The 16,794-nt window shown below is 41.2% G+C and overlaps 1 protein-coding gene across 9 annotated transcripts in view; it reads left to right on the top strand.

Annotated features, from left to right (window-relative positions):
- The first annotated feature begins 412 nt into the window (after nucleotides 1-412).
- Nucleotides 413-16,794, top strand: part of csde1 (cold shock domain containing E1, RNA-binding) — a 16,997-nt gene continuing 615 nt past the window's right edge. Inside the window, exons 1-23 of one of the 9 annotated variants that reach the window (XM_028582258.1) lie at nucleotides 413-513; nucleotides 3,302-3,994; nucleotides 6,553-6,741; nucleotides 7,370-7,568; nucleotides 7,711-7,820; nucleotides 8,684-8,770; nucleotides 9,328-9,425; nucleotides 9,512-9,593; nucleotides 11,034-11,162; nucleotides 11,248-11,373; nucleotides 11,454-11,669; nucleotides 11,849-12,019; nucleotides 12,105-12,269; nucleotides 12,460-12,471; nucleotides 12,730-12,747; nucleotides 13,672-13,779; nucleotides 14,070-14,248; nucleotides 14,352-14,464; nucleotides 14,604-14,723; nucleotides 14,814-14,992; nucleotides 15,154-15,317; nucleotides 15,480-15,612; nucleotides 15,866-16,794. The exon at nucleotides 15,866-16,794 is cut by the window's right edge and continues 615 nt beyond it. In XM_028582258.1, coding sequence (XP_028438059.1) covers nucleotides 6,583-6,741; nucleotides 7,370-7,568; nucleotides 7,711-7,820; nucleotides 8,684-8,770; nucleotides 9,328-9,425; nucleotides 9,512-9,593; nucleotides 11,034-11,162; nucleotides 11,248-11,373; nucleotides 11,454-11,669; nucleotides 11,849-12,019; nucleotides 12,105-12,269; nucleotides 12,460-12,471; nucleotides 12,730-12,747; nucleotides 13,672-13,779; nucleotides 14,070-14,248; nucleotides 14,352-14,464; nucleotides 14,604-14,723; nucleotides 14,814-14,992; nucleotides 15,154-15,317; nucleotides 15,480-15,612; nucleotides 15,866-15,913 — 2,616 coding nt within the window. In that variant the 5' untranslated portion in view covers nucleotides 413-513; nucleotides 3,302-3,994; nucleotides 6,553-6,582 and the 3' untranslated portion in view covers nucleotides 15,914-16,794. Of the gene's footprint in view, nucleotides 514-3,301; nucleotides 3,995-5,035; nucleotides 5,284-6,552; nucleotides 6,742-7,369; nucleotides 7,569-7,710; nucleotides 7,878-8,683; nucleotides 8,771-9,327; nucleotides 9,426-9,511; nucleotides 9,594-11,033; nucleotides 11,163-11,247; nucleotides 11,374-11,453; nucleotides 11,670-11,848; nucleotides 12,020-12,104; nucleotides 12,270-12,459; nucleotides 12,472-12,729; nucleotides 12,748-13,671; nucleotides 13,780-14,069; nucleotides 14,249-14,351; nucleotides 14,465-14,603; nucleotides 14,724-14,813; nucleotides 14,993-15,153; nucleotides 15,318-15,479; nucleotides 15,613-15,865 lie in introns of all 9 variants that reach the window. The other 8 variants (XM_028582256.1, XM_028582252.1, XM_028582257.1 and 5 more) reach the window with 8 other exon arrangements.

Here is a 16,794-nt window from a genome sequence, read left to right as displayed (position 1 = left end):
TACAACAAAAATATGGTGTTTTTTGAAAATCAAACCATGTAAATCTATTCTGATATAACCTCTAAATACAATCATGAACCTGAAAATTAGGAATAATATGAGCACTTTAAAATGTCATTCTTGAACACTCCCCCAAGCTGCAACGTGTGGCCTCAGAAACTCTACTATAGGAAGAGAAAAGTTACTATCAAGGGATTAAACGAGGGACACGCGTTAAATTCAATTGTCTAGAACTAGTGAATGACATGATGCTGCTGATGCCTATATTTCCAGTAACACGGCTCCTATATATATAAGCCTTCTTCTAGCCCATGGATCACTGCTAGACCATAAAAACAATCAGCAGCTACGCGGCAGTGGCATGGGTGTATCCATGGGCAGTGGCCACTCTATCCTTTAGGCTCTTTGGGAGTCCTAACGTTGTCAAATATCGCGGTAGTTGCCTCCCTAATCACTACGTAATGTGCCGTGCTGCTTCTAGCGGCGCTGGTGACAGTGCTGAAAGCTGTTGGGGTGAGTTTTATTAATTTTCCTGTTTTATGAAACAATTCAAAAAATTTTTTTAACTGTGTCAGTAAGTGGTATACTTTTTTTTATCCAGTGGGTCTTCAGAATCAAACGGGTTATCCAGCACTTAGTCATACGCAGATCCGGGGCCTGGGTGGGGGCTGCCGTGTTTTTCCTCAGCATAAATCACCTCTCACAAGGACCAAGCAGTCTAGTAGCATGCTAGCTAGCTAAAGTTAACCGAGCCGCTATCAACGTTAGCCACTTAGCATTGTGAACGAGCTAGCGACATTGTTAATGATGCACATAAACACTTCTGCATTCCTGAAACGTTTTACTTTACCAAAAAGACAGCACTTGTGTGAAACGGCTGTGGTAAATATTGGTGACCGACGCGGCAACGTGAATTGGTTAGAATTAAATAACTTAATGTTACGAGCCTGGGCGGTCCGCTTGTCATAGCTTCTTTGTTGTCCCGTCCTCGTGTCGTCGTTAGCTCCATAACGTTACCTTTCTGTTTTGTTTGTGTATGTAACGTTGGAGAATTAACTCTGTTAACGTTAGTTACTATTTATTTTGACCCAGATTAGCTAGCTAGTCATAAATGTACATTGCCCGTTTAATCTCTAGCTAATGGTTAAGGTCCAGTCTTTCATATCCATTCCAAACTCCTCTATCTGTCCGTTTGATCAAATGTCTAAACAAAAAAAAAATATATATATATATATTAGGTGTCGGAGGCCAGTGCATGGTGCTAACGTTACCCAGTATGATTTAAAATATGATTTTGTTAAAATACAATAGTTACTCGTTTATAACACGGGTGCCGAATTTGTCGCGACACCCAATTGTTTTGTCACAAGCCTTAAATCGTGTTCTGTAAAATAAACCACGAAACATTAGGCTTCTTTTTGGATGGAGCTTGGTGAGGCTGTCTCTGTTACGTTGCAACAATAACTGTGTGAGCGTACTTTCCGCGAAATCTGATCGGACTAGCCTCGTACTTGTGATAACAGCCAAGTAACCAGAAACGCAAGATGTGCTAACTTTTTGAGCTAACGTTAAGGCGTAACGTCAATAACCCTGTCGCAGTGATTTGATTTACCGTTACACTTAAAATAGGAAACGCCCGGGGGTATTGGCTGTTTACGGCTTTAGCATGATGCTAATTTGTCTGGTTGTGTTTGTCCACACAAGGTCATTAAGACGTTGCGATGTGTACTTGACTGTTAGCTACTGCGTGCGTAAGTTTGACTAGCAAGCAGTAAAATAGCGAAACATGACCCATCTTTGCACATATTCAAGAGTCTGAGATGTGTTGAGCATTAGCTGACTAGCTTAGATGTGACGTTTTCGATAGCGTTGCATGCCGCAACGTGTTGGATCAGGCCATATTGGCAGTTCCAGCTGAGGATGGCGGATTGCTAGGAAGTCACATGGTTGGTACTGTCAGGGCGGTTGTTGTTCAGGCCCAGACCAGGGTAGCACCTTCGTGCCAGATACGTGGGTTTAACGTTAGCCATTCTGTCGTAACTGGGGCAGTCTGTATGTTTTTAGTATTTCTTGTTTAATGATTACTGAGATAAAATGTAGTCTTATAACGTTACTCATAAAGTGCTGAAACGGCCAATCGGTGCTGGTGGTTTAGTGGATGGACTGTTTTTTTTTTTTTTTTTTTTTTTTCTTTCTGCGTCACTAAAAGCTGAAAAATGGGAACAAATAGCCCATCTCTCCCAAGGTTGTTTTCACTGACGAGTTGTCCCTGTTCATTACTCATAACTTTTAACCCACTTAGCCAATCCATTTTGTGATAACTTGACTTTGTACTATTATTAATCCAAGCCTTGCAAATGTAAACAAAACAAAGAACTGCTTGTTATTTAATCTGGACTCGATATTTGGATATGAATATCAAGAGACTCTTCAAAAGAGCCCCCTCTCTACTGCTAGAGTCCCATTTGAGCATTTTTTTTTAAAAACATATTTTTACATTCTGGGAAGTAGTAGGATGGAAGTCATTGCAACACAGTCGCAGCAGAATAGATCATGTGTCCCAGGTTGGCAAACCCAACTTGTTTTCAAAGCAGTGTATTTAGGTCAACAACACTGTGCCCTAAACAACCTATGGAGATCACTTTCTGAGTTTTTAACTAAATGTAGCTAAATTCATGCACATGGTATGCACATCTCAGCTGAACATACACAATAAGTGTGCAAAACTGTTGCGAGATAAAATTACAAAATGGAGGGCCCTGGTCAGAAATGGTGCCATAAATATCATGGCCTGAACTGAAGGTATGCACAAAGACGTGTTGATCCACAGCTCTGGCTTGCTAGTCAGATGCATGGTGTTGTGGGCTGTATCCAGAGGCTTTATTTATGTATGTATGTATGTATGTATGTATGTATGTATGTATGTATGTTTGATCTGTAAAGATTAGGGGTGGGGGAAAAAAATCGATAAAGCATAGTATCGCGATATTTTCCGTGGCAATACTGTATCGATACACAGATGCCAAGTATCTATCTATTATTATACATGTGTTGGTCAGATTGTCTGCTTGACAATCCCATTTTGCAGCAACAAAATTGAAGTGAGATGAACAAATTGAGAAATGTATCTTTTTAGATAAAACAGATGTTGACAATTTCCTTTTGGGGACATATTTTGAAATTGGAAAAATTTGAAGTTGGGGGAGGGGAAGGTAATAAATAGCGATAAATGAAGTCAAAGTCATCAGTTCTGCTCAGCTAACCAAAATGTTTTTTTTGTTTGTCTCCCCCCCCCCCACAGTATGAACTGAAACGGAACAGAATTTTTGTACCATCCGCAACTGCTTCAAGTTCAGGTCATAACAAAGAAACTGAAGATAAACCTCCCAAAACGAGCAAAGTTGCAACACTGAAGACACGTAGAAAACAACGGATCACTTCAACGGTCTAAAACACAAGAAGTAACCAAATCCTTAAATGACCAAAGAAGACGCACATCAGCCCAATTGAAACACAGAAGAGAAGCAATCCTACGCCCAAGCATATTCTGAGAAGACTAACTGATCTGAAACCAGAAGTCTGTGCCTACTCAACAGCTTTGACAAAGCACACGTCCCAACGCTGCTCCTAGCCCTCTTCATCCTCACCACACCACCGACTCACCACCGGGGTGTGGAGTGGGCTGCTATCTGCTAGTTTTATTTCCCCCCCTTCCATAGTTCCCCTCCCCATCCCCCATCTTTCCCTTTCTCTACTCCTCCCAATGATTTCATTGCAATTTTTTTCTAAGCAGTGTTATTGCACCTGCGTTTGCCTTTTTTGCGCTAGAGTTCTCCCCCCTTTTTTGCTTTATGCAACCATCTAGAACTTGTGCCAGAAACCTGTAACGTGTGTGTGTGTGTGTGTGTGTTGAACTGTGTGCGTGATAAGATCTGCAGGAACTGCATAGTCATCGAGGTCCTGAGAATTACAAGATTCAAGACAACGAATAAAGGTGGGTCTCAGTTAGTAGTTCCTTAACAACATCAGAGATGCTAGTGACAATTGCACTTTTAATTGTTTAATCACTTATGATTTGTCATGTTTTGAATGGCCCCCCCAAATATGCTGAAAATATTTCGCTGTATGCGGTTTAAGAATTCTGATGACAAATTTGATGCCGCAACTTGGGTGGAATTCAGAAACTAATTGGTAAATTCCCAGTTTGTACACACAACCCTAATGTACTAATGTTCAAACACAGATTGTGCAACACTTAGTTCTGATTCAGTTTGTCCAGCTGTGCTGATTGTAGGTAGCAATGCGTTTTTTTTATTTTTTTTTTTTTTTTTACTTTTTCTCACTGAACACAAACAACTTTGTCCTCCTTTTGTCAAAGTTGGATGTCGTTTAAGCAAATGCACTTCCTACTGCTTTATTGAAACAATCTGGATTTGTGGACTCATCATTTAAAGTTTGGGGTTCTCAATTTTTTTTTTTAATGGCAACATCTTTAGTGATGGTTTCTTCGCAGCAACTGTCTTCACTGATTAGCACACCTTTTAAAGATGGAAATATATGTGAACGCAGCTGCTGCAGTTTTTGGTTTGAAAAAAATCTTGTAAATTCATTCCTCTTTGCACATGGCTACACATTCCTAATGTGGAATGAGTGCGATAAGGAGTTGAAAGTTTGATTTGTTCATGTCTGACATCTACATTGCCATTTGCTAAAGGTAACTCTTCTTAAAAACCAAAGCCTGCTGAACTGCCCCGCCACCACCTCCAAACATGCTAAACTGGTTATTCAATTTAGTTTGAGAAGGATTTGATTGCCTTCCCACACCCAGCCCGCACAATTTTTTTTTTTTTTTTTAAATTTATTTTTCCTTTTCTGTCGTTTTGGAAGTCCTATCCCCATTGATTTTTGCCTTTTCAACACTCTCCCTTGGGGGATAAAAAGCCCACAGCTACTTTCCTTTTGTCTGTGACACTTGGCACACTGGCTGACCTATCTGCCTTACCCGTTATGTTTGTTCCTCTCTTCACCCTTGCAGACATCCAGCGGTCTATCATTGGGTGGTTACAAAAAATAGAACTTAACAGTCAAGCAAAACTATAACAAGTAATCAAGTTCAGCAAGTGCTCGAGCAAGTTTGGTCCGAGTTTATGGGAAAATATGGGGAGCCCCTGGAAAGGCTTTGTTGAGTTTACCTTGCCTGCGTCGCCACCCACTGCATTTGTTAGCGCTGACCTGAGCAGCACCTCCCCTGTCGGACTCAGCCTGTCGCCATATGGCCGATCTGTAAGTTCTACCTTCCCACCTCTTGTCTACGTGCCCCACCCCATCGAACACCCATCCACCCACCTTGCCCTGCATCTTTCTGCTGTGAATGGCCTAACCTCTCTTCATCCTTTTTCGGGCTCCCGAGCCTTGCCTCTACTCAGTTGTTTTATTGCAGGGTGAGGGGTGTTCTGCCAATTTGACAGTAGAAATTTGCTTCTTTTCACAAGTCCTGAATGGCCTTTTTTTCCTAATTTTTACTTTGCGTAACTGCGTTACTTTGAACTTCCTCAAATCAATGCAACATGAATTCAAGCTTAACTGCATACCAGTTGGTCCTGGTATGTAGTTAAAAACTAAAATAAATTAAATGGGTAGCATTCAAAGTATTTACCCATCAGCAGTGATCTAAAGTTCTTCGTTGTCCCTCAGACAAATAATTTTTCAAGTCTATGTTTGAGAGTAATCACTGCACTGGCAACCAAATGCTGAGGCATGTAGCCTGTAAATGCAGGTCTTTTTAATATACTGTGTTAAAGAACATTTAAAGTGTAAAATACCGCCATATAGGTCGCCTGTTAAGAGGAGCTCATTGTGGTAGTTAAGGGCCTAACAGAAGAGGCTGTTCTGGGACTTTGCTCATAACCCATAACCCATCACCAACTCTCTATCCACTGTACTGTAGATGCATTTTCTGATTCACCATCTTCTGTAGTTATTTTTTTTTACTCAACCTTGAGTAACCCTTGCGACACTGCACTGAAACCACTTCACCTTCACTGGCTGCGCAATGAGGTTGGTTATTCTTTTTAGTTTAGCCTGCCTTCTCTGTAGAGCCATCCTGTTTGAATCCACTTCGTATGGTCAACCACTGATTAGTGCTGTTGACTGATGCTGTAATGTGAGGTTTTCATGGTAGCAGATCCATTGATATGGAGTGGCCTTATGGTTTTTTTGATGGCAGAATTCGAGCAGTGGTGGTTAAGAGCTAAAATATAATATAGTATTGGAGAAATCTTTGTATGAAAGGACATGCGTATGGTCTATTGCTGTGATGTTGCAAAATGTATATGTGTTAGGCCTCCAATAATTGCATGGGCAAACACTGATGTATGAAAGAACGGCAGACTAGTGAGGTCAAGTAGAAGATACAGAATATTATACCGCAATGCTTGATAACAACTGGTTTTGCGTAATAACTAAACTGGACTTATCTGGATTTGGGTAATTTGAAAAATATTTAAACGTTATGACTCTCCTCTTGTCAAAGCTGTTGCCTCCTCCCAACAGCATATCCAAGTCCATTCCCCAGTGTCAGAAATGGAAAGAGGCTCCTCTGAACCTCCAGTGGCTCGCAACACTGGCTCTGCCCCATCTACCTCTACTGGTCCCATGCCCATCCCCCGCTCCTCCTCAGTCTCTAGCCATCCCCACCCAGGAAGTAAAAAACACAAGCGGACTCCCTTGTATCAGAGATCAGTAAGAGGGCATGTTCAGTGGTCCCCACACTGACTCAACAGCCCTGTGAGCTGCTGTTGTCATGTTGACTTTTGCTAACAGCATGGTTTTGTAGTTGTGTGAAAAGTGAGTTTAACAATGTGTAGTGGCAGATTTTGATAAGTGCGTTTTTTTGTTTTGTTTTTTTTGTTGGTTGTTAGGTAGAGGGAGGTGAACAGGTTTTGAACATTTGCATGGAGTTTTGGCAGTGCTTAGTTAATATGGGACTAAAATCACTTGACAATTGGTACATTTTAACTTTAAGTGCATGCCACTTGTAAGTGAAACAGGAAGCGCCATACAGTGTTGTTCTATTTATGCATTTCTAGTTAATGGTATAAATTATCCTGAAATTCTGTCTTGTCATTATCAATGTGTGTTCCCCTCTGTTGCTGGCCAGATGGTTCCAGAAGATTGATGTAGCTTTACTATTGCTTTTTCCCTCCCCACTTCCTCCTGAAATTTGCTCTACCTGCATGTCTTGAAGTGTTTTTTTTGTTTTTTAAGATTGGCATCAAACACAGCATAGACTGCAACCCACATTTTTTGTCTGCTTCATGTTGATCCACTACTGAATGTATTTTAAAAACACTCTTCTCCTCTTCCCCAGATGAGTTTCGACCCAGGCATGCTCCATAACAATGGACATACTGCGTACGCCAATGGCACAGGGCCTGGCATTAGAGAGACTGGTGTGGTGGAGAAGCTTCTGACTTCCTACGGGTTCATCCAGTGCTCCGAACGTCAGGCTCGTCTCTTCTTCCACTGCTCCCAGTACAATGGCAACCTGCAGGAGCTTAAAATAGGAGGTGCGATGCTTTGGACTTGTGTATTACTCATAAATACTTAACTTGTAGAACGTATCTTCTCAAAGAAAAACAAGTTAAATGATTGAAACTTTAGTTGTACCTGATACAAGTGTTTGGTTTTCTTCTGCTTCTCTGTCCTCAGATGATGTAGAGTTTGAGGTATCCTCTGACAGGCGCACTGGCAAGCCCATAGCAGTGAAGCTGCTAAAGATAAAGCCAGAGGTGCTGCCAGAGGAGCGCATCTCGGGCCAGGTGGGGCCAGACCTGCACGCCTATCCCTTTACTGTGCTGCATGGTTATATTCATCCAGTTAAGGAACACCATTTTATTTTTGGTTCTGTCGTTGTCTGTCAATGTAACATTTGTATGGCCCATTGTGTTTATGGGCAGGGGATGTTATTGTAAGTAATTTGTTGAATTTGGTCCCCCTCGAAGTTCCCCTCTAATCTTAAAGGTGCAGTAGGTGAGACTTATAAAACTAACTTTCTGTCATATTTGCTGAAACTGACCCTATGTTCGAGTAGAACTACATGAAGCAGATCATTAAGGCACCACCTACAGCCTGTAGTGCGATTTGCAAAAATCACTGCTCATGCCCATTCTCCCTTATTGGGGGCTTAGGAGACAGTTTTGGGCTTTAGCAGAAAGGCGGGAGGGACTGAAGTTGTCTGTTTAAAAAATTTTGGCTAAGTCCTGGATCTTCACAATCCTACCTACAGCACCTTTAACTCTAAGTACATAAATGCTTGTTGTGCTGACATGCATGTTTGCTTGAGGTGCTCAATGTCTATAGAACAAATATGGTCAAGTGATCAATGTAATTGCCCAATGGGTGTATTAATTTCTCTGTGAATGCTCAGAGCAACTAGTATAGCGCAGTTGGGTCAGCCTGTCAAAGTGAAACAAATCTTAAATGTCTGTAAAGAGTCAATAATCCACCACATTTGGGACACTTGATATACTTGTTACTGTGACATTTGAAATTCAGCCATTTCATCCATCACATGTCCAGAAATATTTTAATTGGGCTACGTAATTAAAATGGATAGTCAACCAACGATTAGCAAAGTAGTGTGCTAATGACCTTCCATCTGTCTTTCCCTGCTTTTCTGCAGGTTGTCTCTGCAATCCCAGTGCACTTGGATGGAAAGTCTGCACCCGGCCAGGTGCCCACTGGCAGTGTTTGTTATGAAAGAAATGGGGTAAGTGGCATAAGACTACAGCTCCCAAACTTTTTTTTTCCTGCCAGGCCCACCTTCTTGTAGATACAAATATTTTCAAGATAGGCAGTCGGCTCCTTTACTTGACTTTGTCTTGGCAGTTGTGGTGTTTGGTGTAGCTTTGTTGTCTCCATTCCGTTTACCTGGCAAGTCCTTTTCAGAAACTTGTCTATGCTTTGCTAGCAGTTCAGCAGAAGCACACATTATTTATATATTCATTTATTTATTTATTTATAGTTGGCGTTGCCGCGCACACTTTTTGGTTGTTTTTTAACGTTCATTTTTGTCATTGTGCAACAACAGGGTTGCACAACAAAATACGAATAAAAAACTGCATTGCATTCCTGTAGTGCATTTTCTGAATGCAAACAGCAGCAACAAGAATACTGGTGAATTATTATCTGGGCATATGGCCAGCATCTTGCCATTTAAAAAAATAAATAAAATCGACATCAGGGAAAAAAATGTTTCTTGAATGTGAATTTGTTTTGGGGTTAATGTGTGTCCAAAAAGTTAAACACTGTTTTGACTTTCCACAGGAAGTGTTTTACCTTACCTATACTCCTGATGATGTGGAGGGGAATATCCACCTGGACACAGGAGACAAAGTCAGCTTTTATATGGAAACCAACAAGCAGTAAGTCTTTACACGACCATGTCAGTATCGTCTTAATAGTTCCCAGCTTGCACTCAGTTTTATATTTAACCTTTTCTGTATTTCAGTACTGGTGCAGTCAGTGCTCGTAATATTCAACTTGTGAAGAAAAAGCAAATGAGGTGCCAGGGTGTGGTGTGTGCTACAAAGGTAAGTGCCATGAATATCATTAGTCATTACATGGCTTTGGTGAATACTCTATTTTGATTGGTCAATCACAGCATTCTACGTACAGGAGACGGTTGGCAATAGTGCTAATCTCTGCCACTCTGCACGGTGCACTACCTGGCTCGGGCTTCTGTGGGAGATCTCTGCTCATTCAGAGCTCGTACCGCTGATTAGGGGATCACAAAGGGAGAGAGGGTGGAGGAAACTGGTAGCATAACGGGTAAGGGAGCGCTAACATTGCATACAGACATTAACATTGCATACAGAGCACGCGTTTGCTCACAATCACCGGGGCGACCTGACTTCTGCAGGAGAGGTGCTCGTCAGTGAAATAGTCAACCATCCCGACCGGGATGCCGGCGATATCGGAGGGTAACCTCAATATGAGCACCAATCGCCCTTAGAAGCCTAGCATGGACAGTGTGCAGAGCATAGCAGTGGTGAGGCGCTGGTCATCAGCCAGCAAGACATAAACATGAAGGGAGGGGCCAACAGTTTCAGGATCTGCTTTAGATAGGATGTTGGGTAGTCTAGCATTGCCAGACCTCCACAGCGTGGTTGAGTATGGTCTTACTACACAATACATACATTCTAGGCTAAGATATAAAAAAAAAACACTGCGTTGTTTGCATTTCTTTAAACCAATCTCAACCGTCTTGGGAGGCGCTAAGCTCCAGACACGGCGACGGTGGCTCTGCAAAATAGTCTTGGGAAGGAACTTGTTTTGGTGAACATTTGCACCCTGCAAAATGCCACCATAAAATATTAAATGAAGTAACTGTTCACACAATACAGTAACGTGAGCTATTTAAATTGGCTTGATGCATGGTTAAACCTAATTTGCTCTTACCAGTGTATCTGTGTACTTCTCCCACTGCCCCAAAAACGTCTGTTAGATAGTAAATGCTGTAGACTCATTCTTTGTAAATCTTTACATTCATTCTCCGATAGAACCAAGCAGGCCTGCCTTATTGCACAATCCAAATTTTCTTAAAAACTTGCCATTTTTAGCCCGTAGCATGCCAGCTCGAAGTTTGCTGTTTCCTGAAGGGATTTTGAGAAAGGCAACACACAGAGAGCAGACCGCACTGGATGTCGGGAAATTATCCTGGAAATGTACATATGTTGATCCAAACCAGATGTTGGGTAGCCCAGCGTCTTATCTAAATGGGGATTTTTTTTTTATTCTTGGGTCCATACCACGATTTACACCATACAGAAGAATGATATATTGACTAAAATACATGTCAAATTTTAATCTTTGAATGTAAGCAGTTTTGGCCTTAACGTTTGCCAAATCTTTAATTTACTGTATTTATTTTTTTGCCCCATGAAGAAACCCACTGGGCTCTTGAGGCAGGAGCTCCCATTTTGAATGGTAGGTTGATGTACCGGTCATGTTGAACCATGTGTGTCTTTCAGGAGGCCTTTGGATTCATTGAGAGGGCAGATGTGGTGAAGGAGATCTTCTTTCACTACAGCGAGTTCAAGGGTGATCTGGAGGCTCTGCAGGCTGGAGATGATGTTGAGTTCACCATCAAAGACCGGAATGTAGGTGTTACGTTTTCAACTTTGGATAGATTTTGTGTGTGTGTCATTGTGTCATTGTGTCCATTTTATGTTCTTGTGGCCATAGGGTAAAGAAGTAGCCACAGATGTAAGGCTGCTCCCCCAAGGAACAGTCATCTTTGAGGATATCAGCATCGAGCAGTTCGAAGGCACTGTTGTTAAGGTCATTCCCAAGGTTCCCACCAAAAACCAGGCAAGTGGATTACAAGTCTGGCAATAAAGGCAAGCATATAACGTACAATATTCACAAATCTTTCCGTAATGCTTTCACAGAACGACCCTCTACCTGGCCGCATCAGTTCCCGGATTGGTTTTGCTGACAAGGAACTGCCGTTTGGCGAGAAAGACACAAAGTCCAAGGTGACCCTTTTGGAGGGAGACCACATACAGTTCAACATCTCCACCGACCGCAGAGACAAGCTGGAGAGGGCTACCAACATCGACATCCTCCCAGACACCTTCGACTTCACCAAGGAGACCCGTGAAATGGTGGGAATTACAAAATAATAAATCAACGTGATTTTCCTGAAGCGGTCCATCATATTTTGTAATGATACATTGTAGAGATTAACGAGATGTCTTCATGGAAGGGGCGTCCACATTAATTTTTAATTGAGGTGAATACCTATTCTCAGAAGGTAACTTTGTGTAACCCGATCTTTTTCTAGGGGGTGATTGCAGCTATACGCGATGGCTTTGGCTTCATTAAGTGTGTGGATCGGGATGCCAGGATGTTCTTTCACTTCAGTGAAGTCCTGGAGGAAAGCCAACTGCACATTTCAGATGAAGTGGAGTTCACTGTTGTGCCTGTAGGTCCTGTTTATAAGCTTTTCACAAAAGTATGTATTCTGTCTTACTATTTAATCGGGCACATTTTAATTATTTATAAATAACAAGCTAAATTAAATGTCCTGTTGTTGCCAGGATATGCTATCCGCTCAGAGGAACCATGCAGTGCGCATCAAGAAGCTGCCAAAGGGCACAGTGTCCTTCCATACCCAGTCTGAGCAACGCTTTATGGGTGTGGTGGAGAAGGAAGTTGTGGCAACCACCACCAAGAATGCAAGTCCCACCAAGAACAAGGAAAAGGTACCGTAGTGCACAGTTATGATAAATATTGTACATGAAAATGCACCTTTTTGTCTACAAAAATAGCCTCCATAGTCCATCCCAACCTACATCACATCTACCCTCTTCCCAAGTTCTGTTTTTAGTTCTAATTTTCCTCTTTGCTTTCTCGTCCAATGACGTCCTCCTGTTCATGCTCCTTGTTGGTTAGAAAAAAGACAAGGTAGGACTGAGACGTTCTGCATGATGCCACATGAATAGTCTCTCAAATTAAATTCTAAAGATACTTGTGTGTCTATATACAGACTTATACCAATAGTCTATGCTTTTCACTAACATTTAGTCTAAAATATGATTCCTAAACCTTTTTTATATGAATGGTCTAAAAGCTCACAAATAATGCAGTGTAAGAATACAATATAATAAAGTGTGATGTTGACAGGCCTTGTCTAATAGGTGCCTTTCTCTTATTTTGTTCAAGGCTAAAGTTGTAGAAAAGGTTGGTCTTTGCAGGCTTCTGGCCCACTGGTTGCCTCCTTCACCTCTTTAGTTGGCCGCATGGTATTTGATCACCAATTAACCCCTTAGAATCATGCACTCAAACTTTGTATCACTGATTCAGTGAGTTGTAGGGCTGCACAATTAATGATTTTAAAAGGTAGTCCCAATTTCTAGTACGGTCTTAGGGAACAGGCTTAAGTGTTTTTTAGTAATAATAAAAAAATAATAAATCATTTATTTTGGTCATTCCTAAATGATTAGAAGCACCACCTTCATTTAATGAAGTTCTCCAATACTCTGGTCTGTTTTTTAGAACTTGAAATTAATTATTTTTTTACACTCAAAATGATTATGGTAATTTGAAGTTGCTGCAAGAAAACAGATTAAGAAGCATAAAATAGCCTGCTCATTTTTTGTGATCAAGCAGCCTAGCAAACTTAATCTGTAGTCTCATGCTTTGGGATTAAATGGCTAACATGATAATGGCAGTAAAATTACATGCTGTAATTGGTTTAGTCAAATACTGTGAATAACTGAGTGGAGAATAATGTATGCGACTATTGCAGAAGTGTTCCCAATGAAACTGTTATACTGATGTGTTTTTTTTTTTTTTTTTTTTTTTTTTTTTTTTTTGCAGCCCTTGTTATAGTAGGCTGTAACACCAGAGCTGTCGCAGTAGACTAGGCTAATGCTAACCAACTAGGCTGCTACAGAATAATGCATTGCGCACAGTGTTGCCTTGTGTGGGTTGTCTGCACACTATTTTCTAATACACTACATACTCTGAAAATCAGCTTACACCAGCTTTGTTGAGAGACAGGTGTAGCGTTGGTGAGAATTGCCCTTGGCTGGGGCCAGCTGGATCCAGCATTGGTAATGCTCATTATTGAAAAGATGATGTGATTTGTTGCCCTCTCTGTAGGAAGCTGAGGAAGGAGTGATTGCCTATGAAGACTGCGGAGTGAAGCTCACCGTGCCATACCATAACAAGGACCTAGAGGGGGGAGGATACCCACAGGTCGGAGACAAGGTATCTACTGAGGGACACTGCACTCAGTAATTTATTTATTAGATTAAATGAAGACAATATAAGAGTTAAAAAAAAAAAAAAAAAAAAAAAAAAAAAAAAAAAACTAATTGAAAGGATTTGCACATTAAAGTAATTAACTCAACCATTTCAGACACTGCTGAAGAGGTGGGCAACATGAGGTCTGCCCCTATAACTGACAAATGCTGCTAATATTACCCAACTTGTGTGGCTGTGTTTGCTGTGTGTTTGGTCTACCTCCTGTGTGTGACTTATTAATGTTTGTCCTCTAGGTGGAGTTCTCCATCAACGAAGTGAAGCGAACTGGCCAGCAGAGCGCCGTCTCCATTAGGGTCCTCAACCGTAATGCCTCCAATGCCAAGAGACTGCTTGGATTTGTTGCCACACTGAAGGACAACTTTGGCTTCATTGAGACCGCAAATCATGACCAGGAGATTTTCTTTCACTATAGGTAGAGGTTTAAGTCTTGGATGCCCTTTTTGGATGAGTCCATTTACTTGTTAATGTCTTTCAAAGATCTGTCCTTGTCTCAGTGTATATCCATTCTTCCTCAGTGAAATGTGTGGAGACCTGGAGAACTTGGAGCTGGGCGACACAGTGGAGTACACGCTCTCTAAGGGAAAAGGAAACAAAGTCAGTGCTGAAAAGGTTACCAAAGTGGCTGCAGGTATGAGGGGTTTAATTCAAATTTTTATTTTTTTTTTTATATATATTTACAGTTTTTATTTCATATTTGTTAATATGGCAATGTAGGGGGGAGTTCTACAAATAAAAGGTGTGTGAAATCCATTGTTCTCCAATTTTAGTGAATGGCATTAGTGAGGATGTTGGTGCGACGGCGATGATGGGGAAAGTTATCCGTCCCTTACGCAGTGTGGACCCTTCCCAGACTGAATACCAAGGGCTTATTGAAGTCACAGAGGAAGGTTGGTGTCAAGTTTTAATGGGACTTGTAGACCCAACATTTGAAGCAGATTATGATGATTTCACCCCTGCTCCCTTCTGGATTGTTTCAGGTGCAACTAAAGGTCAGAATTATCCCTTTGGAATCATGGGTATGTCAAACAAGGCCGATTGTCTGCAGAAAGGAGAACTTGTTAAGTTCCAGGTTTGCACAGTAGCCCAAACTGGTCAGAAGATGGCCTGTAATGTGGTCCCTCAGCGTAGAGCCATGGTGGAGTGTGTCAAAGACCAGGTAGTGATATATTTTATTTTTTTCCGGTTTCGTTATTGCTCATTGCACCACATGTATCAGAAACCTCTGTGTAAAAGTTACCATTACTGCAGAATAGGTTATGCTGGAATGAATTGCTTCCTATTTGGAATCCTGAAGTCATGTTGTTTTGTTCCTCCCAGTTTGGCTTTATCACATATGAAGTGGGTGAGAGCAAGAAGCTGTTCTTCCATGTAAAAGAAGTGCAAGATGGCCTAGAGCTCCAGACCGGGGATGAGGTGGAGTTCTCGGTTGTCCTCAATCAACGCACAGGAAAATGTAGTGCCTGCAACGTACGCAGAGTCAGGTAATTCATAACCTGTTTTTACATTTTGGTTAAATTAACTATAATTTCAATGTTTGCTAGACTTGTTGGCTATATACTTAAACTTTTCAAGTGATATAAGATTAAAAAAAAAATTGCTCTTAATGTTTATCTTGGATGCTCATTATGTACCAAACATTACAGTGAGGGGCCTAAACAGGTGGCCACTCCGCGTCCAGATCGTCTGGTAAACCGATTAAAGAGCATCACTCTTGACGACTCCAGTGCTCCTCGCCTGGTGATTGTAAGACAGCCCCGTGGTCCTGACAATTCAAAGGTACAAACCAGCCTGTGCTCTTGCCACATTTTGTCTGTACTATGAATGTAGCTGCTAGTCTTTGACCCGATATGCAATTCTATTGAAATCATAACTTCAAATACCAATTTAACTTATTTTTGTATTAAACATTGATACAAAGTTGTTGATTATATTCTTTTATATGCAGAATTAAGTACCTAGGAAAAATTCAAGTTAATACTTCTGCATTCGTTAGCGACCACGTTAATTCCATCTGTCCTCTTCTATACAGGGCTTTAATGTGGAGCGCAAGACTCGCCAGCCTGGTGTCATTGACTGAGCAATACAGAGCCCACCCTGTTGTTGTTGGTGGGATGCTGTCCCAAGGGGCAACAGGGGCTAAGGGAATTTGATTTGACACATGCTTGTACACACAAACTCATACATAAGACATACTCACACATACAGTAATCGGCATGTGTAATCTTTATCCCCATCGATGCCTGCGAGGGAACTTTTCTCATGCCACAGTTCCCTGCATCCCATGTATGATGTGCTTGATACAGAGTTCCACACTGCAGTGTACATGGGGTCTTTGAGTGTGTGTGTTTGTGTGTGCGTGCGTGTGTGTCCTGTATCCTAGAAGTGATTTATAGTGTGTAACTGAGGTATTTGTTTCTGAGGGTCTTGTCCCTCTAAATCAGAGTGATGACTGTGTGGCTGTCTGTCCTTTTTTGAATCTGCTTTGTTTGGAATTCTGCACCTGTAATCTGTCCAGTAGTTTGACTGGGTGAATGAGTGTGACTGTTGGCATGTCTTTTGAGCATCTGCTCCCCTTTTTTCTTTTTTTTTTTTTTTTTTCTTCTTCTTATTTTTGCTCCTTTTACCCATGGAAACTTAAAATGGTGTCACTGACAAGTTTCCACTACTGTATGCTTTCTTAAAAGATGCATAAAGCAAAGCAAACTTCCCTCCATAAGGAGGATCATATTTTTCATGTGCGGGCTTAAACTGAGGATTCTTCTCTGCTCGGTTTTTTTGAGCAGTTTTTAAAACGCTTTATTGAAGAGCTGAAGTGAAAGCATGGTGTTTGTTTTGTGTGTGTGTGATTGATGTACGTTAATGTCAAGGTAGTTGATCTAATGGGATTTACTTTTACCAATCTGGAGCCTTTAGATACCTTTTTGGTATTCACATGCTCCACTAAAGCAATTTTTTTTC

This window comes from Perca flavescens, chromosome 7 (assembly GCF_004354835.1).
Source record: "Perca flavescens isolate YP-PL-M2 chromosome 7, PFLA_1.0, whole genome shotgun sequence".
NCBI classification, from domain to species: domain Eukaryota; kingdom Metazoa; phylum Chordata; class Actinopteri; order Perciformes; family Percidae; genus Perca; species Perca flavescens.
The sequence above is the reverse complement of the archived record's forward strand: the minus strand, read 5'-3'. Positions and strand labels throughout refer to the sequence as shown.